Source organism: Cyphomyrmex costatus, unplaced genomic scaffold, assembly GCF_001594065.2.
Source record: "Cyphomyrmex costatus isolate MS0001 unplaced genomic scaffold, Ccosl1.0 scaffold211, whole genome shotgun sequence".
Taxonomy (NCBI): Eukaryota; Metazoa; Arthropoda; class Insecta; order Hymenoptera; family Formicidae; genus Cyphomyrmex; species Cyphomyrmex costatus.
Window position 1 is genome coordinate 168,426 of NW_017276159.1, and position 27,009 is coordinate 195,434.

Here is a 27,009-nt window from a genome sequence, read left to right on the forward strand (position 1 = left end):
ATTAACGTTCATGGTAACGCAGTTACGTTTTCTGGGGAATGGTAACGATTTCACTAGTTACTTTTATCGTTATTTTATTTCTAACCATGTAAAAGTTTTAGTTGTAACTAAAGTTATAGAAAACAAAGGTGCGACGTTAAAGGGATAGATTCGATTGGCTCTCTTAAGCACGACGCCTTTTTTCACATTGTATTCACAGTTCACACTTACAGGCTGCATTCAGTTTCATGCATTATGCGCATGATGTATCATTTTATCTTTCTTTAATATTCGGTGAACAACAAAAATAAAAAATTTCAAGATATTTAAGTATCACAATTTATTTTTTACAATATTAAATAATTTTTGTACCGACCGTAAATTGTCAAACAAACAAGGAAAGAATTACCGTCTATAACGGTCAAAGCTGGATCAAAGTGCTTATTATAAGTATGTGTGAATTTTTATATGCTACATATGTAGTCCCCCCATAATTGCGCGCTGATATACAATCAGACATATAACGCATAAATACTACAGTAGTATTATAATATCACCGATAAATACTTGATTAATTACAAATTAAATATAAAGATGATAATTTAAAATTCCGTAAATAATTGGATCTTATTAATTTAGTATGTTGCGAAGAATATCACAAGTTGGCGTTTCGTCCGCCGTTCCACTACTGGACTCATCAGTAAGGTAATGTAGTGGGAGCCTACCTTATACGCCTGTGTTAGATGTTAAGTCGAGAATATTCACTATATGAATATTTCACTATATGAAGAATTATACGTGTGTCAAAGCACTTGCGAGAATTTGAGAATAACTATAGACCTCTGAAGGCGAATCGACGAAGTAATATTTTTCGCAATATTTATTTTAAGGAATAGCGTCTTTTTTTGCTATTTATCAACAAAAAATTATTTGTCTTTTATAAAACAGAAGAACATTATCAGAGAATTATTGGTCTTTTTTTTTATTCTTGCACTCTCTGAATTGATGCACGCAATGCAATACCATAAGTTCAGAAAATATAGACGAATACAGAAAATAAACATCATATTTTTCAATAAATATGTCAGAATCTTTGGTTCATACAATAACTTACTCGTCTAGATAAGTGTATAAGACAAATAGAAATGAATATTAGATAGAGACAAGAGATAACAAATGCAAATGGTTCTTTCATCCATTTTTGAGAGATCAGTGTTTATTAATCTCTATGAAACAATTTCGTACACTTGATGTACGCTGTCGGAATAGTTAAGTGGATTTGTTTCGATTGACTTATTTTTTCCTTGGACATTTATTAGCTCACCGATCGCGAGAATAATGAAACGTGCAAAAAAAAATAATGCATATGTGTAAATATATATATGTACGCAATATTTATTATTTATAGGAATGTGTGTTTTTTAAGCAAATTCTTGTTTGACGTCACTGAGCTAAAAATGATAAATATATGTATGTAAAATGATCGTACGATATTGATCTTTAGAAGATATATGTATTATCTCTTTTCTAAAAGAGATAGCAATATAGGGAAAATTTTGGTTACGAATATATAAGCCATATGATATATACAATATATATGATGTTTATTTAACAATTTAAATATGACAGCTAAATTTGTACATTTAATTGTACGTATCGATTCTCTATTTTCTTATATAATATGTCATTAAACGTATGTCATTAAATGTCAATCACCAGATTATAATTTTTTGTCAATTTTTATTTGTTCATTTATCCAAGTAATGTACGACGGGACGCGTGTATACACGGTGGGATATTTACTACTACCGCAATCGTACGTATACACAACGAGTCCAACGAGTTTTCCATTGACAGTAAGAGGGCCACCAGAATCACCCTAAAAAATACAATTCTCCAATAGTAAAAAATATATTTTATGAAGATTTGATTGGAAAATCCTACCAGTAAACAATGTTGTTTTTTATAGTTTACTGAAAATATATTTAGCGTTATGGTGTAGGGCACATTACGTACACGCGTGAAGAAAAATTCTATGTGTAACAGTGGGGGCATATTTGTTTATAGGTCGACACGGGCGCGCTTACGCACTCTCTTCGCTCGTGCCGTCGCGCCCGTCCCCACAATAAACAACAATCCCCTACGGTTACACAATGTACTATTTCTTTACAAGCGCTCGTCGTAATGTGCCCTATACAGCAACGTTTTTCGCAGAAGAGTGGGATTAGAGAAATAACTTAACGGCTTCAGGTATTGGCTATTTACCGCACGCACAGCGTTAAGGTGTGTGTAGGACACATTACGTGCACGGGTGAAGAAAATTAAATTATGAAACGTGATGAAGAATCTCAAATATGTTAATGAATAAAATAATCAATATAAATAATTGAAGAATTAAAGGACTCTTTTATATAACAATAATTAATACGTTGAAAATGGCGAATAAGAGTCAATATCTAAATCTGATAATATATTCTAATATTCTATATTGCGAAGAATATCACGTAATGTTTGGCGTTTCGTCCCGGCTTCCACTACTGGACTCATCAATAAGGCATTGTAGTGGAAGCCTACCTTAGACGCCGGTGTGTTATTAAATTGAGATTCTATATAAAGAGATATACGCGTGTCTCAGCACTTGCGAGAATTTGCGAATATCGATAGACCTCTGATGGCGGGTCGACGTAGTAATATTCTTCGCAATATTTATCCAAAGTGAGAAATAATGTTCTATAATAATATATGTAGTCCCCCCAAATTGCGCGCCGAACAATTGTCGGTCTTGCAACGCAAATCTAATAATCTGATTTTTAAATAATCAATATAGTTCATTAACAATCAACAAATCAGTGTTGCAGCAAATTGCAGCTATAGTAATTAATAAATAAATGTTTTATGCGTGTATATATTATTAAACATTATATTAATTAATTAACAAAATAATTAATTAATCGATAAAAATTATAATAAGTAAGTTAACTGGAATTAGAATATACCTGCGTAATATAATTTCCGATAATTATTTGATGTAATCGGACTTATCTCCTTTTATTGAGAGTTTGTATACGCGACTTGAAATACAATCGTTAATTGTTAAGACAATTGTGTTTACGAGTTATTAAAAACAATGACGAATTGAAGCTTTGTCTCAGAAGAATAATGAAGCTAAGTAGTTAATGACTTAACTCGAGTAGACGGCATAAAAATGCGACCGGTATTTAATGACTGTATTGTAACGCTTCATGTAAATAACTTACAAAGCATATACCCTTTTCTTCAGTTGGATGAATTGAGCAGATTTGCGAATCGTAAATTTCTGCATCTATTAGGTCTATATATATTTCGTTACAATAAGTTTGATTGACTATTATATTATCTACGATGTACAACTGATTGGTTGTCTTTCCTGCAGGATACTGAAATTATACAAAGTACAAATGTAACTTATGAGAGTAATTTGAAAAACAATTTTGAAATACTTAACATTTAACACTGAAAAAAGGTTGTAAGTCTAAAATATTGAGTGAAATAGTTTTAACTAAATGTTGAATTAAAATGTAACTAATGTAGGAAGCGTACATTGTACACGAGACTTATTTTTATGCGTTTCCGGTTGTGGCGCTACGAAAAGTATTGGCGCGCTTGCGCTAGAAGTAAGGCAGGTTAGATGTTGAGCAGCGAGTGAGTAGAATGGTTGGCGCGTGTTGTTAGCAAGAACGTGTGACTCTTCGAAGCGTCGTATAATCCATATCACCAATAAATCCTACATACTTTAATTTAATCCTACACTAATTATAATTTTACCTTTACAAATATTTAGTAGATATGTAATAAACGGTATTACCAACGATAATACTTACTAAATATTTGTAAAGGCAAAATTATGTTTAGTTATATTATATTATATTACTTCAATATTAAATTGAAACTATTTTACTCGATATTTTTGGTAGCTATAATTACTTTTTTCAGTGAAGACTCTAAATGATTGAAATATTAAGAAACTTACCGTTATCACGCCGAATCCCGATATTAATGCTGTCGAGCCTGTTTCGACAAATTCATCTTGTTTCGGTAAATTGGCAGGAGATATCAAAAAAGAAAATACAAATGGAGTTTGGACCTAGAAATAAATCTTCCGTATACTCTTTTGCGCAGTTGTAATTTTTTTATTGCTTAATTTAATTGAAACTATATGTGATAAATGCTATCACACATTTTACTATTACCTTAACTAAACCGATATCGTAATTGAATCTGCCATTGAAATGTTCGGGATCATATTGTTCGTGTACATGACCTAACACAGCTAGATGCACTGAATGCGGTTTTCGAAGGTCTGTTGTTCCAGCACTGACCGCAATGTCCAAAATGTCTTCCCTATAAAGAATATTACGAAGAACATATATTTTGAATCTACATATTTATTTTTCTGAAGTGTTTCTTGAGATTTTCATATTTACCAAAATATACAATGAGCAGAGGTTACTACATAATACTCGTTAATTATGACTCCACCGCAGAATTGTTCCTTTGTTACAATGTTTTGTAGAGCAACCTGAATTATAAAATACATTTCATATTTTATGCAACAACATACAGAAATTTCTAATATTATTATGTAGCATATCCAGGTTTACAATTAACACTAGCAATTTTGAATTGCTGAATAAAAGTGATTAATTTATTGCTCATCCGAACTTAAAAAATTCTATGCGTTAAAAGTATTTTTAAATTCAAGTAGTATCATAACGATATTGATTAATAATAACATTGATTAAAAATAATTTACTAGCTTACCTGGTATGGGACTTCACCTGGCTCGGCAAGTCTCCCTCCAACAACTCTCGGTGTTAATTTTATTGATGCGCCTGCACACAATTTGTTATTAACTCATTATTCTTATGAATTTAATTGCATAAAATTAAATAACCACAAAGCTGATTAATTTATCCTAGAATACTCACCATAATCAATAGCGACCATTGAAATTAAGCATAATAATTGTATCATCATCGTCAGTAATTTTGTGTGATATTGTCACCTCTGATTATTCCAATTCTAATATTTATAATACATCCGAAGATGTATCTGTAAAATTCAATTTTAAATTATATAATATTAGATAAAATATGTGATACTCGTACTTATTAATATTTAAAATCTTTTAATCTGCTAGGATAATATCTCGCTATCCACATTATATTGATTTTATCTTTTCTATTGACTTTTATCATCAGTAAAAATTGACGAATGTTGGATATAATGTTGGATATAATGTAACTACGTTGTATGTACATATATAAATTGACAATAATGTTTCAAAGAAATTTTGATAGATCATCTCATTGATTTTGTAAAAAAAAAGATTTATTTGTCTGTAATCTCCTTATTGTTAAAAATCTGTGTTATAATTTAATTAATTTATGTTATAATTTAAGTAATTTTATACTTTACCCGCTTTTCTAAAATTGCAGCTAAATTTTAGTTTTAAAAGTTTACTGCTATATACGAAGTAACTTCGCATTGCGAGATTACCAGCTGAACGTTGTGTACAGTACAGCAAGTTGTATGTCTAATTCTAAATAAACTTGTGATGTAGGAATAACTTAATAATGCAATTTGTCGAAGTTTACTGTGATTATAAACTTCTATCTATATTTTGCGCATTTTATGGTATAAGAAAGTATTTTGAAGAGAATAGGCTATTTTTGTTTATTTTGACATTTTTGACCTCTTAATAACGTTTGCTTTCTCTTTCATTTATTGATCAGAAGGAGAAAAATTTGAAGTATTATTGATATTGATAAAATTACGTGATTTACAAAGGTTGTTTATTTTGTTTGACATTTCTTGCAACTTGGAAACTTTGGATATTATATAATTTATAACAAAGTCTTTCGAAGCCGACTTACTACTTGGCGCAATTCCACACAACGTTCACTTATTCTTTCTTACTATCAGGCTTGAAAAAATTATTTTTTCTAAGAAAAATTAATTATGGTTATACAGTTTTTTTCCAAAAAAATAATTAGTTACCGTTACAAGTCATAGAATCTGGAAAGTAATGTGTTACAGTTACAATTACAAAAATTTAAATTGTTTCTCTTTATTTACATTTTCATAATTTTTTTCTAATTTTTTACATTGCTATTTTAAATGTAAAAATCTTACATGTTTCTAACATAATTAAATTCTTTTATTTATTATACAATATATACTTAATTTGAATTAATTTTCTTTTGTTAATGGTTATGTTTTAGATTATTACTGTTTTACTGTCGTGTATGTTCAACGACTAATTTGACTATTTTATTTTATTGATTCGCAACATCATTAGATAGGACACGAAGAAAAAAAAGTATATTTTATAGAATTTCAATAATTTTACAATTATAATATATTTATTGTAACATTGAGAATGACTCGATCGGCGTTGAAACGTTTGTAATTATTTTTATTTATATGTTTTAAATTAAACGATATTTGTTACATAACTGGCTCCTTAGCCCTTGAACTATTCTATTGTTTTAAATATGTATATTTAGTACACAATCAAAATTATATAATTAATATTAAAACATATTTATTTCTAAAGGAATCTTAGCTTAATTCTTGGTACAAACATTTACAGAGTGTAATGATTACACTTACGGTTTAGTAAAGATATATTCCAATCACAATTAGTCACTGATTATTCACTAAACATTTCATTTTGGTCAGCTCTTGTGGTAATAGATGTTTTATATAAAATAAGTATAAAAATAATTATTTGTTACCAAAAAAAATAATTAATTTACAATTATAGAGGAAAAAAATTAACCTTGAAGTCGAACTACAACAGTAAAAAACGTAAAACTCTATATAATTTGTAATTTTATTACTAGTATTTCCCAGCTCTACTTACACGTTACTGGAAGAAGTATTTCGTTGCCGTTGATACTGATGACGATTGTTAGTACTCGTTGCACTCAAATAATCTGTCTGAAACTTTCTTGACTTTTTATATCTAGCTCTCGATGCATCAGGAACAGCGAAGTTTCCTACTATTATTTGAGTCATATATATATATAATCGTTGCAGAGTCAGACAAACTTAGGATCGTTCAAATTTCGCAGAGTATTTATTTTTTTTGCAGGATGCGACATTCACGCGGTTGTCATGCAATTTTATTTTCTTATACCAACGCGACATTTTAAGGTATCGTTCTGACAATTAGAAACATAATATCTCGTCGCAACGAGGTGTGTATATGACCTTTTGTCGACTATACAATGGTTGTTAAAAAATAGTTACTATTGTTATGTACGATATCATTTGCATAACCCACTGTGATAGAAGAATATTGATTGCTAGTTTGCGTAGAGTATCGAATTCGTTTTCTATATAGAATTATCCACGTCGCTTGTTAATGTCCAACCTTGTGTTTATAATATTATTCGTACGGTTTTAATATGAAAATGGAGAGAACATTGTTGCATATATGCTTTTGTACTCATGTTCTCTATATTTTGCTTTATACTTATTCATCGGCTACAACGTTTGAGATCGATTTTATTTTAAAAAAAAAGGAAGCTTTATGTTTAAAAAAAAAGGAGGAAATATATCAAATATAATTTTTCTCATAGTCATGATAATTTTAACCGTCAGTAACATTAGTAATCAAATTACCAGGGTTGGCAAGTAACGCGTTATTTGTAACGTCGTTATCGTTACAAGTTACTTTTTTCGGTAACGAATAGGTAACGACGTTACATTTTCTTCGGATTAACGTTCATGGTAACGCAGTTTTTTGGGTAATGGTAACGATTTCACTAATTACTTTTATCGTTATTTTATTTCTAACCATGTAAAAGTGTTTTAGTTGTAACTAAAGTTATAGAAAACAAAGGTGCGGCGTTAAAGGGATAGATTCGATTGGCTCTCTTAATTACGATGCCTTTTTTCACATTGTATTCACAGTTCACACTTACAGGCTGCATTCTGTTTCTTGCATTATGCGCATGATGTATCATTTTATCTTTCTTTAATATTCCGTGAACAACAAAAATAAAAAATTTCAAGATATTTAAGTATCACAATTTATTTTTTACAATATTAAATAATTTTTGTACCGACCGTAAATTGTCAAACAAACAAGGAAAGAATTACCGCCTATAACGGTCAAAGCTGGATCAATGTGCTTATTATAAATATGTGTGAATTTTTATATGCTACATATGTAGTCCCCCCATAATTGCGCGCTGATACAATCAGACATATAACGCATAAATACTACAGTAGTATTATAATATCACCGATAAATACTTGATTAATTACAAATAAAATATAAAGATGATAATTTAAAATTCCGTAAATAATTGGATCTTATTAATTTAGTATGTTCCGAAGAATATCACAAGTTGGCGTTTCGTCCCGGCTTCCACTACTGGACTCATCAGTAAGGTAATGTAGTGGGAGCCTACCTTATACGCCTGTGTTAGATGTTAAGTCGAGGTACTATATGAAGAATTATACGTGTGTCAAAGCACTTGCGAGAATTTGAGAATAACTATAGGCCTCTGAAGGCGAGTCGACGAAGTGATATTTTTCGCAATATTTATTTTAAGGAATATCGTCTTAACATCAAGGAAAAAATCTATGTGCATCTCATGTGTAATTGTCTATAGCGCGGCGTGGCCGCGGGGGAGCGCAATAGACGACTTGCCACACACGTTACACAATGTACTAATGTATGCAAAATGGATAATTTAGAAATAAGCAACTATGTGTTTTCTTCACACCAATTGATTCACCTCATTATACTGTTTACAAAAGCATTAAGGTACGATTATCAAAAAGTCAATAGTTCACGAATTATTAAACATTTTTTGTCAATATGCACCAAAAGAATGTGTAAAATATCTCGTAAACTATTGGTTTTTTTATATCTCTATCTTAATACTTTTATGTACAGAATAATTAGGGGAATCATATAGTGAAAAAAATTCATATAATTCCATTTAAAAAATGAAGTTAACCTTGAAAATCTCAGAAACGCCTCCACCTATAAAAATTATGACTAGCATATGTTATAGTTCTCTTGATGCCCTACAACTTTTGTAATAACAATATTTTCATATCTTTAAAAATAGCGGAGATATTCAAGGTGGACAAAGTTATTGCCTCACCCGGTATATATATGTATTAATATACATTTAATGTATATACATATATATATAATATTATATATTATATGATATAATTAATAATTATACATACATACCTGTGTGTGTGTTTGTGTGTGTGTATATAATTTTAAAAAGTTGAGCTGAAAATGAGTATATACACATGTATGTATAATATATATATTTTTCTTTTCTACAGTTCTATTCCTCTATTAAAAAATAGAATTTTAATATCTTTACATACATATTTATCAAAAAATCTTTACATAATATTTTATTAGTGTCAAGAAAAATGTAATGATTCGTTATAGTTTGAGTAACTGTAACGATAACGAATTACTTTTATAAATCAATAACGAGTAACAAGAACGATTAATTTTTTTAGGAAAAAAAACTGTAACGGTAACGAATTATTTTTATGAGGTGACATTGCTAATCCTGCTGAACATATGAATGAACATAATACAAATTCGCTGAACAACAGTTAGACAAGTGTTATTGCTTTGTTGATGAGAAGAATGTAATAATAAACTCGTTATTACAAAATACGCTATACAGCAAACAAAGTGACGTTATTTGTCATCATAATAATTTAATATCTCTTCTTCACGCGTGCACGTAATGTGCCCTACACCTTAACGCTTTTGCGTGCGGTAAATAAACAATACCTCAAGCCGTTAAGCTATTTCTCTTATTCCATTCTTCTGCGCAAAAACGTTGCTGTATAGGGCACATTACTATGAGCACTTGTAAAGAAAAATTCTATGTGTAACAGTGGGGGCATATTTGTTTATAGGTCGACACGGGCGCGCGTACGCACTCGCTTCGCTCGTGCCGTCGCGACCGTCCCCACAATAAACAACATTCCCCCAAGGTTACACAATGTACTATTAACGTTAATAACATCAAAATGATGACAAATAACGTCAGCTTGTTTACTGGGTTATCCATGAGCAAAAATAATTTGAAAATGATCGATTTTTTCTAATTTACGACAACGATTATAATTTTTTTCTTAAAACAGGAAAACGTACATCATGCAGAACACATGCTTCAGGAAACGCGATAAGTCTTTCTTTCATATGACATATGCACGCGTGTAAGACGTAGAAATTAACAACGAATAAAAAGAAGAAAAAACAGATGTAAATGATTCTTTTATCCATATTTGAGAGAAAAATGTTTATTAATTTCTCTGAAACAATTTTTCACACTTGGCGCATGCTGCCAGAATGGTTAAACAAATTTCCTTCGACTGACTCACTTTTTATTTTTGAAATACCTTTACTACCGCTAGCTTATCGACCAGACATTATGGAACGTGCAATATGTATACATATGTGTACGCAATATTCACAATTTATTTGAATGTATGCTTTCTTTAAGAAAATTTTTTATCGTTGAATTGGAAACTATAAATATTAATATATAAAATAATTGCTGCACATGATATTGATCTTTGTAAAATTATAAATTACGTAATATATAAAATATATATGATATTTATTTATATATATATACATATATATATAATACTTTATATAATATGAAGAATTGTTAATATTGCTTTCATGGTATCATGAAAGTAAAGAACTCGGTATTCATGTCTCTGCAAACTACGCTTCTATTCAGTTTCAGTCCAATGCCTCAGAGAACATCAAATTTCTCAGTGATAGGATAGCTTTACATCAACCGAAACTATACGTTTTCTCTTCTTGGCAGAGTTCATGGACTTTATGAACTCATTATATATTGACGTCAGGGAATGGCAGTAACTTGTTGTTACTTGTAACCAAGTTACAGTTGCCAGTTACTTTTTGGATAACCTTACTGGTAAACTGCGTTACTTTTTTTGGTAATTGACGGTAATGTAGTTCAATTTTTTGGTAAATATAACGAATTTTACAATTACTTTTATCGGTACTGAACACACGCGATTGGTTACAATTCAATTGGAATTATTTTAAATTTCTACACGATATATTAGATAGATATCTCAGTTTATTTACAGCATATTTTACATGTTTCGGAATTACGAAATAATTTTTTTGTACATTAAAAACTTTTTAAGTTTTTAAGAAAAAACTAAAAAAATAAGGCTAGAGTGTCATTATTGTATATTGTTTTTATTAACATTTAAACAAAAATATTGCAAAAGTACTTTTTATTGTACTAATTTTAAAAAAATAATGGACAAGTAACAAAAAATTATTTTTTCGAGTAACGGTAACTGTAACAAGTTAAAAATCGGTAACTTGTTTTTAAAAAAAGTAACGTTCTATTTCCTGATTGACACTGAATTTGTTTGCTCGCAAGCAAAAATGATTCGCAAATAAACACCTTTTTTTGCTATTTATCAACAAAAAATTATTTGTCTTTTATAAAACAGAAGAATATTATTAGAGAATTATTGGTCTGTTTTTTTATTCTTGCACTCTCTGAATTGATGCACGCAATGCAATACCATAAGTTCAGAAAATATAGAGGAATACAGAGAATAAACATCATATTTTTCAATAAATATGTTAGAATCTTTGGTTCATACAATAACTTACTCGTCTAGATAAGTATATAAGACAAATAGAAATGAATATTAGATACAGACAAGAGATAACAAATGCAAATGGTTCTTTCATCCATTTTTGAGAGATCAGTGTTTATTAATCTCTATGAAACAATTTCGTACACTTGATGTACGCTGTCGGAATAGTTAAGTGGATTTGTTTCGATTGACCTATTTTTTCCTTTGGATATTTATTAGCTCACCGATCGCGAGAATAATGAAACGTGCAAAAAAAATAATGTGTAAATATATATATGTACGCAATATTTATTATTTATAGGAATGTGTGTTTTTTAAGCAAATTCTTGTTTGACGTCACTGAGCTAAAAATGATAAATATTTGTATGTAAAATGATCGTACGATATTTATCTTTAGAAGATATATGTATTATTTCTTTTTTAAAAGAGAGAGCAATATAGGGAAAATTTTGGGTACGAATATAAGCCATGTGATATATACAATATATGATGTTTATTTAACAATTTATATATGACAGCTACATTTGTACATTTAATTGTACGTATCGATTCTCTATTTTCTTATTTAATATGTCATTAAACGTATGTCATTAAATGTCAATCATCAAATTAATGTTTTTTGTCAATTTTTATTTGTTCATTTATCCAATTAATGTATGACGGGACTCGTGTATACACGGTGGGATATTTATTACTACCGCAATCGTACGCAAACGAAACGAGTCCAACGAGTTTTCCATTGACAGTAAGAGGGCCACCAGAATCACCCTAAAAAATACAATTCTCCAATAGTAAAAAATATATTTTATGAAGATTTGATTGGAAAATCCTACCCGTAAACAATGTTGTTTTTTATAGTTTGCTGAAAATATATTTCTTTATCAGAAGCTCGATGTTAATTATACGTTTTATTATTCTAATTAAATTCACGTTTGATAATCTAAACTGTCAATCGTTGAATTATAATCTTGTTGTCAATCAATTGTACATTATGTAACCGTGTGGGGGAATGTTGTTTAGTGTGGGGATGGGCGCGACTGCACGAGCGAAGCGAGTGCGTAAGCGCGCCCGTGTCGACCTATAAACAAATATGCCCCCACTGTTACACATAGAATTTTTCTTCACGCGTGCACGTAATGTGCCCTACACCTTAACGCTTTTGCGTGCGGTAATTAAACAATACCTCAAGCCATTAAGTTATTTCTCTAATCCCACTCTTCTGCGCAGAAACGTTGCTGTATAGGGCACATTACGACGAGTACTTGTAATGAAAAATTCTATGTGTAGCAAGTGGGGGCATATTTGTTTATAAGTCGACACGGGCACGCGTACGCACTCGCTTCGCTCGTGCCGTCGCGCCCGTCCCCACAATAAACAACAATCCCCCACGGTTACACAATGTACTATTTACAAGCGACCGTCGTAATGTGCCCTATACAGCAACGTTTTTCGCAGAAGAGTGGGATTAGAGAAATAACTTAACGCTTCAGGTATTGGCTATTTACCGCACGCAAAGCGTTAAGGTGTAGGGCACATTACGTGCACGGGTGAAGAAAATTAAATTATGAAACGTGATGAAGAATCTCAAATATGTTAATGAATAAAATAATTAATATAGTACATTAACAATCAACAAATCAGTGATGCAGCAAATTGCTATAGTAATTAATAAATAAATGTTTTATGCGTGTATATATTGTTAAATATTATATTAATTAATAAACAAACTAATTAATTAATTGATAAAAATTATAATAAATAAGTTAACTGGAATTAGAATATACCTGCGTAATATAATTTCCGATAATTATTTGATGTAATCGGACTTATCTCCTTTTATTGAGAGTTTGTATACGCGACTTGAAATACAATCGTTAATTGTTAAGACAATTGTGTTTACGAGTTATTAAAAACAATGACGAATTGAAGCTTTGTTTGAGAAGAATAATGAAGCTAAGTAGTTAATGACTCAACCCGAGTAGACGGCATAAAAATGCGACCGGTAATTAATAACTGTGTTGTAACGCTTTATGTAAATAACTTACAAAGCATACGCCCTTTTGTTCAGTTGGATGAATTGAGCAGATTTGCGAATCGTGAATTTCTAAATCTATTAGGTCTTTATAGATTTTGTTACAATAAGTTTGATTGACTATTATATTATCTACGATGTACAATTGTTCGGTTCTCTTTCCTCCAGGATACTGAAATTATACAAAGTACAAATGTGACTTATGAGAGTAATTTGAAAAACAATTTTGAATTACTTAACATTCAACACTGAAAAAAGGTTATAAATATAAAATATTGAGTGAAATAGTTCTAACTAAATGTTGAAGTAAAATGTAACTAATTATAATTTTACCTTTACAAATATTTAGTAGATATGTAATAAACGGTATTACCAATACCGATAATACTTACTAAATATTTGTAAAGGCAAAATTATGTTTAGTTATATTATATTATATTACTTCAATATTAAATTGAAACTATTTTACTCGATATTTGCTAGCTATAATTACTTTTTTCAGTGAAGACTCTAAATGATTGAATTATTAAGAAACTTACCGTTATCACGCCGAATCCCGATATTAATGCTGTCGAGCCTGGTTCGACAAATTCATCTTGTTTCGGTAAATTGGCAGGATATATCAAAAAAGAAAATACAAATGGAGTTTGTACCTAGAAATAAATCTTCCGTATACTCTTTTGCGCAGTTGTAATTTTTTTATTGCTTAATTTAATTGAAACTATATGTGATAAATGCTATCACACATTTTACTATTCTATTACCTTAACTAAAGCGATATCGTAATTGTATCTGTCCGTGAAATCTTCGGGATCGTATCTTTCGTGTACATGACCTAACACAGCTAGATGCACTGAATGCGGTTCTCGAAGGTCTATTGTTCCAGCACTGACCGCAATGTCCAAAATGTCTTCCCTATAAAGAATATTACGAAGATCATATTTTTTGAATCTATATATTTATTTTTCTGAAGTGTTTGTTGAGATTTTCATATTTACCAATATATACAATGAGCAGCGGTTACTACATAATACTCGTTAATTATGACTCCACCGCAGAAATGTTTCTTTCTTGCAATGTCTTGTAGAGCAACCTGAATTATAAAATACATTTCATATTTTATGCAACAACATACAGAAATTTCTAATATTATTATGTAGCATATCCAGGTTTACAATTAACACTAGCAATTTTGAATTGCTGAATAAAAGTGATTAATTTATTGCTCATCCGAACTTAAAAAATTCTATGCGTTAAAAGTATTTTTAAATTCAAGTAGTTATAACGGTATTGATTAATAATAACATTGATTAAGAATAATTTACTAGCTTACCTGGTATGGGACTTCACCTGGCTCGGCAAGTCTCCCTCCAACAACTCTCGGTGTTAATTTTATTGATGCGCCTGCACACAATTTGTTATTAACTCATTATTCTTATGAATTTAATTGCATAAAATTAAATAACCACAAAGCTGATTAATTTATCTTAGAATACTCACCATAATCAATAGCGACCATTGAAATTAAGCATAATAATTGTATCATCATCGTCAGTAATTTTGTGTGATATTGTCACCTCTGATTATTCCAATTCTAATATTTATAATACATCCGAAGATGTATCTAAAATTCAATTTTAAATTATATAATATTAGATAAAATATGTGATACTCGTATTTATTAATATTTAAAATCTTTTAATCTGCTAGGATAATATCTCGCTATCCACATTATATTGATTTTATCTTTTCTATTGACTTTTATCATCAATAAAAATTGACGAATGTTTTATGTAATGTAACTTCCTACGTTGTATGTACATATATGAATTGACAATAATGTATCAAAGAAATTTTGATAGATCATCTCATTGATTTTGTAAAAAAAAAGATTTATCTGTAATCTCCTTATTGTTAAAAACCTGTGTTATAATTTAATTAATTTATGTTATAATTTAAGTCATTTTATACTTTATTCGCTTTTTTAAAATTGCAATTAAATTTTAGTTTTAAAAGTTTACTGCTATATACGATGTAACTTCGCATTGCGAGATTACCAGCTGAACGTTGTGTACTGTACAGCAAGTTGTATGTCTAATTCTAAATAAACTTGTGATGTAGGAATAACTTAATAATGCAATTTGCCGAACTTTACTGTGATTATAAACTTCTATCTATATTTTACGCATTTTATGGTATAAGGAAGTATTTTGAAGACAATAGGCTATTTTTGTTTATTTTGATATTTTTTGACCTCTTAATAACATTTGCTTTCTCTTTCATTTATTGATCAGAAGGAGAAAAATTTGAAGTGTTATTGATATTGATAAAATTACGTAATTTACAAAGGTTTTTTATTTTGTTTGACATTTCTTGCAACTTGGAAACTTTGGATATTATATAATTTATAATAAAGTAATTAATACAAAATAGGGCTACGAGCCAACAATAGTTAAAATATAAAGATCTTAGCAATAAACTGTCATTAATTAAAAATAAATAAATATAAAGTTTAATAAAATATAAAAACAAACGTTTCGACCTTCATTAGGTCATTTTCAATGTTAAAAACGCAAAATCGTTAACAATGTACAAACTATTATATTATAAAATTATAAACGCAAAATAAATATGTATATAAATATAAAAATTGTTTGATATAAAAGTTTAATCTCACTCGCATAATTAAGTTCATAATCATATCGTGTACACCAGCAAGAGTCCAACAAGCAAGAATTCTTACTTTAAATTGTTTATTGTTAACATCTATAATAACTCTCTCTTCGCATTTTTCTAACTCATTTTAATTATAATTGTATTTCGATATAATTACAAGAAATGTGGAGTAGTCCATAAACTATATAATTAGACGATTGCTTTGCTTGTTGGACACTTGCTGGTGTACACGATATGATTATGAACTTAATTATGCGAGTGAGATTAAACTTTTATATCAAACAATTTTTATATTTATATACATATTTATTTTGCGTTTATAATTTTATAATATAATAGTTTGTACATTGTTAACGATTTTGCGTTTTTAACATTGAAAATGACCTAATGAAGGTCGAAACGTTTGTTTTTATATTTTATTAAACTTTATATTTATTTATTTTTAATTAATGACAGTTTATTGCTAAGACCTTTATATTTTGACTATTGTTGGCTCGTAGCCCTATTTTGTATTAATTATTTTTAAATTTATTGAGCCTTGTTATTTACATATTTTTTATAATAAAGTCTTTCGAAGCCGCGAATTACTGCTTGGCGCAATTCCACACAACGTCCACTTATTCTTTCTTACGATCAGGCTTGAAAAAATAATTTTTTCTAAGAAAAATTAATTATAGTTATACAGTTTTTTTCCAAAAAAATAATTAGTTACCGTTACAAGTCACAGAATCTGGAGAGTAACGTGTTAAAGTTAAATTACAAAAATTTAAATTGTTTCTCTTTATTTACATTTTCATTAATTTTTTCCTAATTTTTTACATTGCTATCTTAAATGTAAAAATCTTACATGTTTCTAACATAATTAAATTCTTTTATTTATTATACAATATATACTTAATTTGAATTAATTTTCTTTTGTTAATGGTTATGTTTTAGATTATTACTGTTTTACTGTCGTGTATGTTCAACGACTAATTTGACTATTTTATTTTATTGACTCGCAACATCATTATATTGGACACGAAGAAAAAAGAGTATATTTTATAGAATTTCAATAATTTTACAATTATAATATATTTATTGTAGCATTGAGAATGACTCGATCGGCGTTGAAACGTTTGTAGTAATTTTTATTTATTTGTTTTAAATTAAACGATATTTGTTTCATAACTGGCTCCTTAACCCTTGAACTATTCTATTGTTTTAAATATGTATATTTAGTACACAATCAAAATTATATAATTAATATTAAAATATGTTTATTTCTAAAGGAATCTTAGCTTAATTCTTGGTACAAACATTTACAGAGTGTAATGGTTTAGTAAAGATATATTCCAATCACAGTGAAAAACGTAACTCTATATAATTTGTAATTTTATTACAAGTATTTCCCAGCTCTACTTACACGTTACTGGAAGAAGTATTTAGTTGCCGTGTTGATACTGATGACGATTGTTAGTATTCGTTGCACTCAAATATAATCTGTCTGAAACTTTCGTTACTTTTTATATCTAACTCTCGATGCAACAGGAACAGTGAAGTTTCCTACTATTATTCGAGTCATATATATATATATATATAATCGTTGCAGAGTCAGACAAACTTAGGATCGTTCAAATTTCGCAGAGTATTTATTTTTTTTGCATGATGCGACATTCACGCGGTTGCCATGCAATTTTATTTTCTTATACCAACGCGACATTTTAAGGTATCGTTCTGACAATTAGAAACATAATATTCCGTCGCAACGAGGTGTGTATATGACCTTTTGTCGATTATACAATGGTTGTTAAAAAATAGTTACTACGGTTACGTACGACATCATTTGCATTACCCACTGTGATAAAAAAATATTGATTGCTAGTTTGCGTAGAGTATCGAATTCGTTTTCTATGTAGAATTATCCACGTCGCTTGTTAATGTCCAACCTTGTGTTTATAATATTATTCGTACGGTTTTGATATGAAAATGGAGAGAACATTGTTTCATATATGCGTTTGTACTCATGTTCTCTCCATTTTGCTTTATACTTATTCATCGGCTACAACGTTTGAGATCGATTTTATTTTTAAAGGAAGCTTTATGTAAAAAAAAAAAAAGAGGAAATATGAAAAATATAATGTTTCTCGTAGTCATGATAATTTTAACCGTTAGTAACATTAGTAATCAAATTAGCCAGGGTTGACAAGTAACGCGTTATTTGTAACGTCATTACCGTTACAAGGTACTTAATTTTTTCAGTAACGAATAGGTAACGACGTTACATTTTCTTCGAAGTTACGTTCATGGTAACGCAGTTACATTTTTTGGGTAATGGTAACGATTTCACTAGTTACTTTTATCGTTATGTTATTTCTAACCATGTAAAAGTTTTAGTTGTAACTAAAGTTATAGAAAACAAAGATGCGACGTTAAAGGGATAGATTCGATTGGCTCTCTTAATCACGACGCCTTTTTTGACATTGTATTCACAGTTCACACTTATAGGCTGCATTATATTTCATGAATTATGCGCAGGATGTATCATTTTATCTTTCTTTAATATTCGGTGAACAACAAAAATAAAAAATTTCAAGATATTTAAGTATCACAATTTATTTTTTACAGATTTGGTTATGTTATATTATAGTGAAAGATGTTTAATTAAATATGCTGATTCATTAATCCTTTAAAGAGAAGAAGACGTTTCTGTTCAATGTTATAGAATCAGATAGACGAGCAAAAATTATAATTTCAATTTTAATTGTGCACATTAAAACAAGAATTTAATAGACGCTGTCATATCACATATGATTATATATACAGGAAGGCTCGCAGGAAGGGGCATTTAAAACAGGTCACCTGATTAACTCGCTTGTTTTTGACAATACGAAAAAATGTTTCAAATAAAAATGGAACGGTGTCGAGGGGGACACGTTTTAATCACGTTATTTTTTTTCTAAGTGGAGGCGCTAAAAAGATATGAAGGTCACCTCCACTTTTTAAATGGAATTATGTAATTTTTTTTCGATAACGTGATTCCTCTAATTATTTTACATATAAAAGTATCAAGGTAGAGATACCAAAAGACCAATAATTTTCGAGATATTTTACACTTTATTTTGATACATATTGACACAAAATGTTAAATAACTCGTAAACTGTTGACTTTTTGATTATCGTACTTTAATATACTTTGTGAACAGAATAATGAGATAAATCAAATGGTGTAAAGAAAACACATAGTTGCTTTAAAAAAAATATGTATAAAAAATGGATAATTTTTTAAGTACGCAACCGTTCCATTTTTATTTGAAACATTTTTTCATATTTTCAAAAACGAGCGAGTTATTCATGTGACCCTTTTTAAATGCCCCTCCCTGTATATATATACTCTATTTTTTGCAATTTTTTATTAAATATATCATAAAGGTTTATATTTATATGTATATATATACATATATATGTAATATTATATATTGTATGATATAATTAATAATTATACATATATACCTGTGTGTGTATATAATTTTAAAAAATTGAGCTAAAAATTTGTATATCATATACACATGTATGTATAATATATATATATTTTTTTTTCTACAGCTCTATTTTTCTATAAAAAAATAGAATTTTAATATCTTTTTTTACATTTATCAAAAAAATCTTTACATAATATTCTATTAGTATAAAAAAAAAAAGTAATGATTTATTATATTTTGAGTAACTGTAACGATAACGAGTTACTTTTGCAAATCAATAACGAGTAACAAGAACGAGTCATTTTTTAGGAAAAAGAATTGTAATGGTAACGAATTATTTTTATGCGTAATGTTGCTAATCCTGCAAATTATTTTTATGCGTTTTTAGTGTGAAAGCATATAACGCGATTTGATTTCCTGAAATTAATAATGCTATACATATAAATATTTGCATGTAAATGATTTGTGAAAGCCACAAAATATATTTAAAAAAAAAAAAATACAAAAAAATTTAATTAAACTTGTAAATTTTGTATTTGATTAATATAGTAATAGGACTCTCAAATTTATTGATTTATATACTATATTGTTTAAACACACATAGAAACTATTATCAGTTTGTTGAGAGAGAGAAAGAGAGGGGGGGGGAGAGAGAGGGAGAGAGAGAGAGATTGCTATTTCAACGTGTAGTGGTGCATATAAAGACTGGCGATGAAAAAGCGATTGAGAACCGCTATTCCAGGACTCATCCACGTTCAACGACCCCCATATCCGGAATTCCTCATCGATTATACAAGTAGTGAAATAATCTGACTCGCGATAATGTTTTTAAATTGTTGATGCATGTAATTGTGTCGGACTATTCCGAATTCTCGAATTATTCAGATTTATCCGTACAAACTAATTGTAAGATGAACATATGAATGAACATAATACAAATACGCTGAACGACTTTTAGACAAGTGTTATTGCTTTGTTGAGGAGAAGAATGTACTAATAAACTCGTTATTGCAAAATACGCTTTCCAGCAAACAAAATGACGTTATTTGTCATCATAATAATATCTTTAACGTTAATGACTACAAAATGATGACAAATAACGTCAGCTTGTTTACTGGGTTATCATGAGCAAAAATAATTTAAAAATGATCGCTTTTCTCTAATATATGACAACGATTATAATTTTTTTCATAAAAAGGAAAACATACATCATGCAGAACACATGTTTCAGAAAACGCGAAAAGTCTTTCGTTCATATGACATATGCACGTGTGTAAGACGTAGAAATTAACATCGAATGAAAAGAAGAAAAAACAGATGTAAATGATTCTTTCATCCATATTTAAGAGAAAAATGTTTATTAATTTCTCTGAAACAATTTCTCACACTTGGCGCATGCTGCCAGAATGGTTAAACAAATTTCCTTTGACTGACCCACTTTTCATTTTCGAAATACCTTTACTACCGCTAGCTTATCGACCAGACATTATGAAACGTGCAATATGTATATACCTATATGTGTACGCAATATTCACAATTTATTTGAATGTATGCTTTCTTTAAGAAAATCTTTTATCGTTGAATTGTAAACTATAAATATTAATATATAAAATAATTGCTGCACACGATATTGATCTTTGTAAAATTATTAATTACGTAATATATAATATATGTATATATGATATTTATTTAATACTATATTTCATCTATATTTAAACATTCAGCTGTGTACAATGATTTTCATGTTTCATTAAATATCAAAACAAATTTCTATATTTTGTTAATTATTTCATACGATAAAATATGAAATAATTATAGAGTGATAACACTTTATTTCTGAAATTAACAGGGTTTCATATTCTCGAATATCCAATCGATGTACGATGAGACGTGTATAAACACAACAGATTTTTTTATGCTACCTCAATTACAAAACGTTTATAAAACTAGTTTTACGAGTTTTTTATTGATAATGAAAGGGCCGCTGAAATCTTCCTAAAAATGCAGTTTCTTGATAAAACTAATAATATATTTTATAAGAATTTATTGAAAAAGATATTGTGTAGTTATACATTATAATTTTATAAAACATCATATTGATTATTATAAGTGTTTAAAATTCATTAAGAATAATAACGAAGCTTCGTGTGAAAGAGTAATGAGAGCTAAGTAAGCAGTTACTGACTCTACCTGAGCAGACAGCGTAAAAGGCTGTAACTAACGACGATAGTGTATCGCAAAGTCTTATGTAAATAACTTACCTTGCACGAATCTTTCGTTGCGGTTGGATCATTTTCGCAGATTTAAATGTCGTAAACAGAAAAACATTTTCCGCTCACACTCTCTTCTCTGTAATAATTCTGATTAATTATTATAATATTTACAACGTGTAATTGTGTGTGGCTTTCTTTCTTCCAAACTGCAAATATGCAAAATATAAATGTATCCTACGTGTGACTTGTGAGAGTAATTTGAGATACGATTCTCGAAAATCTAAAGTCCGAGAATTTAAATCATTATTAATATAATAAAACATTGATAAGTGACTAATATCGTGCAACTTTCTATTAATCTATTTTATATGTTCAATAACAAAATCTTTATTATTATTAACAGTGAGATATAATGAATTATTTCTAGATTTCTTTGCACTAAATCATTAATAATATAGTTTTTGTAAAAAAGGTTTAAAGGTTTATATTCTGCAATAAAAAATTTGTTACATAATTTTTTATACTTTGTGCGCCTTCTTTTGCGTCCCTAAGTTGTAACTTGATAAGTTTTAAGAGTTTAATACTATATAAAGTATACTTTGCATTACGAGATTACCGGCTGAACGTGACATGCAGTACAGTATGTTGAACGTAATGCTAAACAAACTTGTGACGTTGGTGTAATATAACAATGCACTTTGTCCAAGTTTATTCACACATGTTGTCACATTATTATTACAGAGAAGACAATATTGAACCTTTAGACTCAAATTCGGACTAAATACTTCATTATAGATTGCGCAATATTACGAACTTCTGCAATATTACGTAATCTATAATGAAGTATTTTAATCCGAATTTGAGTCTAAAGATTCAATATTATCTTCAGTATAGCAGATGATTAATAAAATGTTGTATATTGTTAAATACTATACAATATAATATATTAATTGTGTCTAGAGGCCATTTTATGTCTTGTAACAAAGGAAGACATATTTGGGATACTGTTGATATTGATAATCGCGATTGACATGTTATCGTTTTGCTTCAAATAAACCGACTGATATTTCCTTTTCTTTTTACAGCTGTCGATCCAAACCACCATTCGAATCGTACATGATTGTCGCAGAGTCTCAGTCGGACAAACTTTAAACTCAAATTCCGCAACATTGTACTTTTTTGCGCAATGTGGTATTTAGTTGCTATGCAATTTTATTTTCTCATTTTAATTAACGTGAGATTTTCAAGTGTTAAACACATTACGCATCTCCAACGAGATGCATAGTCCTTTGTCGGCTTGGCATTGAGTGACTGTTCATTCCGTATTCTCGTTAACCTTTAAACACTTTGGAGCACGATGATTGGTAGTAAGATTTATGGATGAGTGTGTGTGTGCGGTCGAGAGAACGTTCAGAAATGGTGAAATCGTTCGCGTTTCGCTGTTATCAATCACAGATAGATAACGTACCACAGAAAAAAAATGATTCTTAATTTAAATTATATTCTCTCTATTATTCTAATAAATTATATAATATTATTTTACATAATAAAATAATAATATAATATATATATAAGGCTATAGGAATCAATCGCAGGCTGTTATATTGCGAAATTAATTTGAATAATAATTCATGTTACATATGATTCGTACATTTCGACTCCAATTTGAGTCATCTTCAGCAATTAATTCCACCGTATAATAATATCTTTATTTTGTCCGTGGAACAATTTATGAGGCAAGAGTGAGTTATCTAACACAGTTACAACGCTGAGTTGTAATAAAATAACTCAAGCTGAAATTTAAAAAAGAAATTATCAGAACTTGTTGGACAAAATAATTATAATGTGTTCACCTTATAATATAATGTCCAAGAACAAAACGCACGATAAGAATATCGCACACCAGAACAAACTTCGTCAATATTTTAAATTTAAACGTTAAGAAGAATAAACTTATGACTTGTCATTACGATCGGTTCTATAATTAACGCGTTCCTTTAAAAACATTGCGGTCAAACAACATCTATTATTCTAACAATATAAAATCTTTTCTAAAGAATTTGATAAATTTTTAAATTTCAACATTATTATATTCTTATATTTAAAAAATCATATATTCTTAAATCAATAACATTATACTCTAATTCTTGATTTAAAGATATCGTAATTTTTTATTCAATATTATTTTATCCCACAAATTAAGAAAATTATTATTATATAATGAAAATATTTTCTTATAATATACAATTAGTATAATTACGTCAAATTTCTTCATGTAAACAAATTACGAGTATATGTATAGTATATATATTTAGTTTAACTAAATAATTTTACCTCAAACCTTATAAATATGTCGAGAAAATAAAGTTATATTTCCAAATATAATATATATATATATATATGTATATGATATATATATATGTATATATGATTGACAAGAGAAGGAGGAAGAGAATGAGAACAAGCAGAACAGTTGCAGTTTTTATTACATTTTATCATTTATCTCGCGACGCTTCGTATACCGGATTAGCGATAATTACTCTCTCGCAGTCGCGGCACTTTCGCCATTGATTTTTACCTGCGCGACGGCTAACCTTTTAAATTTATTAACACGGAAATCCTGCTTGGAAATCTATGCTTTTTGTACCGCCATCGCTATCATATGAAATAGCACCGTGCTCTTATCGATTACGTCCTATCAAATACCGTCCTCACTCCCGAGGGATGCTCTTGCGCGTGTGCAAGTGCCAGAACACCACGATGGACTTATTCAAATTTGCAACAAGTACTAGTCCGATATCCTGTGAGACATCGGAGAGAGTTCGCGAACTGCACGTAAATTCCGTAACGTTCTTGTTGCTCGGAGTTATACCGAGTTTCTATGCGGCGCGGCGGCGGACAGATGTAGCGCTCAGGTTGGATGGAAGACGAGATTCGGCGGCTTACAGAGACTTTAGTAACGACATCGTACATCTTCACTTCTTGAAAAATGAAGATTGACGTTTTGGAAGTTTGGGAGATAACAAAAAACCCGTATACCGATAATTCTTCACGGGACATTGATTCTGCATTGCGACAAGTTAAAGACTTGTACATGTCAATATTACTTTCGCGCTTCGCAGGTATATTCTTTGTTAAATGATCGATACCATTTTTCTGGTAAATATATATCTGAGAAAAATTCTTTCCTTAGAGGTAGATATATAATACTTTTTCTCTTTTGGAGTGAAATCTCACGCCAAAAGACTGAAAATTAAACCTTGAAAAAAGAGTAAAAATATTAAATCGTGCCTGATTTATTGTTAATTTTGAATGATAAATCGAGCACGAATCTTTGCACTGATCTAATATTTTTATTTTTAAACAAGGGCAGATTTTCATTCTTTCTATAGAAATAAAATTTTATTTCCTTGGAGTAGGATTTCATTCTTATGGAGTGAAAATCATTCCAAAAAATGAAATCTTCAGAAATAAAAGGGTCAGATTTCACTCTTTTAGACCAAAAGAGTGAAATATTATTCCAAAAGAGTGAAAATTGACCACTCTTGGTATTTTAAAAGCACAATTATCGTTCTTTTTTCAAGACTGGCTCAATTTTTACTCCAATTTATGATAAAAGCGATTTTCCGCGGCAAAATTATTAAATCGACAGGAATATTCTTACCGAGAATATCGTGGAATACGATGGGTGCACGTGGATGGATAGTATGCGCCTGTAGAAAACGAGTTTTCGATCTTCTCTCAAATCCAATATGTCCATGTGATGGATTTCCGTGCAACCGGGAACGACCGAGTGCGGGAAAGCGAGACTAATCGTGCTCCTTGTGCCGATAGTGCCGTTATTCGATTCATCGTGTATCGATAAATCTTAGCCGCCTCGGAAGTTCTTAATCCACAGACTTATCGAGCTCGACGCGTTATCGCAGGGAGACGCTATCAAGGGATCGGCTTTCAACGCTTCGTCGTGATTAATTAACACTTGAGTGAATTAAGTTGCACTCCGTTGCTTATGTAATTTGCCCATCTCGGCCTGCTCCATATTTTATACTTTAGTTTCAATAATTTTCGCTTATCCGGAGTCTTTTTTCTTACATAAACACAGACAACATTCACTGTTGATTTAAATTACATTTTGTCGTATTGCTTCTCTTGATTAAATTAATTAATATATTGAAGGTTCTGTTTCTTCAATACTGTCTCCCGTAAAACCGTACCCGTTTATTTTCGTAATACGTATTTGTTTAATTTCTGCTGCATCTCACTTAATAATTGCAGCGTCTCATTTTTAGTTTACGATATTCAACGAGTATACACGTCGATTTTTTATTTATTAATATCTTACAACGCTAGTTTATTTAGCGTTATTTACTCCTACAAGCTTTGCGCTGCTTGCATAAGAGTAAATAGCTTCTAACGATGTAGCAACCATGCGGGCTGTGTCGGAGCAAAATATGATACAACGTGGGCGCGACATGGGATCGCAAAGGATGATAACTCCCCTGGGCTCGAGAACTATAATCTCAGTCTGTGCTTGATAACGTGAAGAGCAGACGTTGGGGAAGAGTCGGATGGCGTGCGGTGGATCAATCGTCTAAATACAGGTCGTGAATATATATAGTTCAATTATCATGCTGTAAACAGAACGGCGGCGCGAAGCAATTCATTCGCGAGTATCTCCGGCTCGAGAAATTATTCATGTTCAGAGATTAATCAATTCGTACCGCCTAAGTATATTATTATAGCCGCGATGCGCTTAAGACACCCCTGATAACTTGAGAGATTCAATATTACAACGTCGTAACTCTCGGCACCAAAGTATAAGCGCTATATTTCACGAATAAGTGACGGAAGGAACGAACCGCCGGATATTCGCCGTGGCATCCTTTCCTTCCCGCCTTGAAAATGCTACGCAATCCAATCCGGAGATTGAGTGTCGTTA

At 29.9% G+C, this 27,009-nt stretch overlaps 2 protein-coding genes across 2 annotated transcripts; both read right to left on the reverse strand.

Annotated features, from left to right (window-relative positions):
- Positions 1 to 1,699: 1,699 nt before the first annotated feature.
- LOC108773511 (chymotrypsin-2-like) lies at positions 1,700 to 4,995 on the reverse strand. The gene is made up of 7 exons (XM_018539345.1): positions 4,947 to 4,995; positions 4,780 to 4,850; positions 4,443 to 4,537; positions 4,209 to 4,359; positions 3,989 to 4,102; positions 3,237 to 3,395; positions 1,700 to 1,858 (listed from the first exon to the last, which is right to left on the reverse strand). Exons 1-7 carry the CDS (start codon positions 4,993 to 4,995, stop codon positions 1,700 to 1,702), a joined length of 798 nt encoding a protein of 265 aa, XP_018394847.1.
- A 7,302-nt stretch (positions 4,996 to 12,297) lies between these two features.
- On the reverse strand, positions 12,298 to 15,269 carry LOC108773512 (mite allergen Eur m 3-like). Its single transcript, XM_018539346.1, has 7 exons — positions 15,221 to 15,269; positions 15,054 to 15,124; positions 14,719 to 14,813; positions 14,485 to 14,635; positions 14,260 to 14,373; positions 13,734 to 13,892; positions 12,298 to 12,456 (listed from the first exon to the last, which is right to left on the reverse strand). Exons 1-7 carry the CDS (start codon positions 15,267 to 15,269, stop codon positions 12,298 to 12,300), a joined length of 798 nt encoding a protein of 265 aa, XP_018394848.1.
- Between the last annotated feature and the right edge of the window lie 11,740 nt (positions 15,270 to 27,009).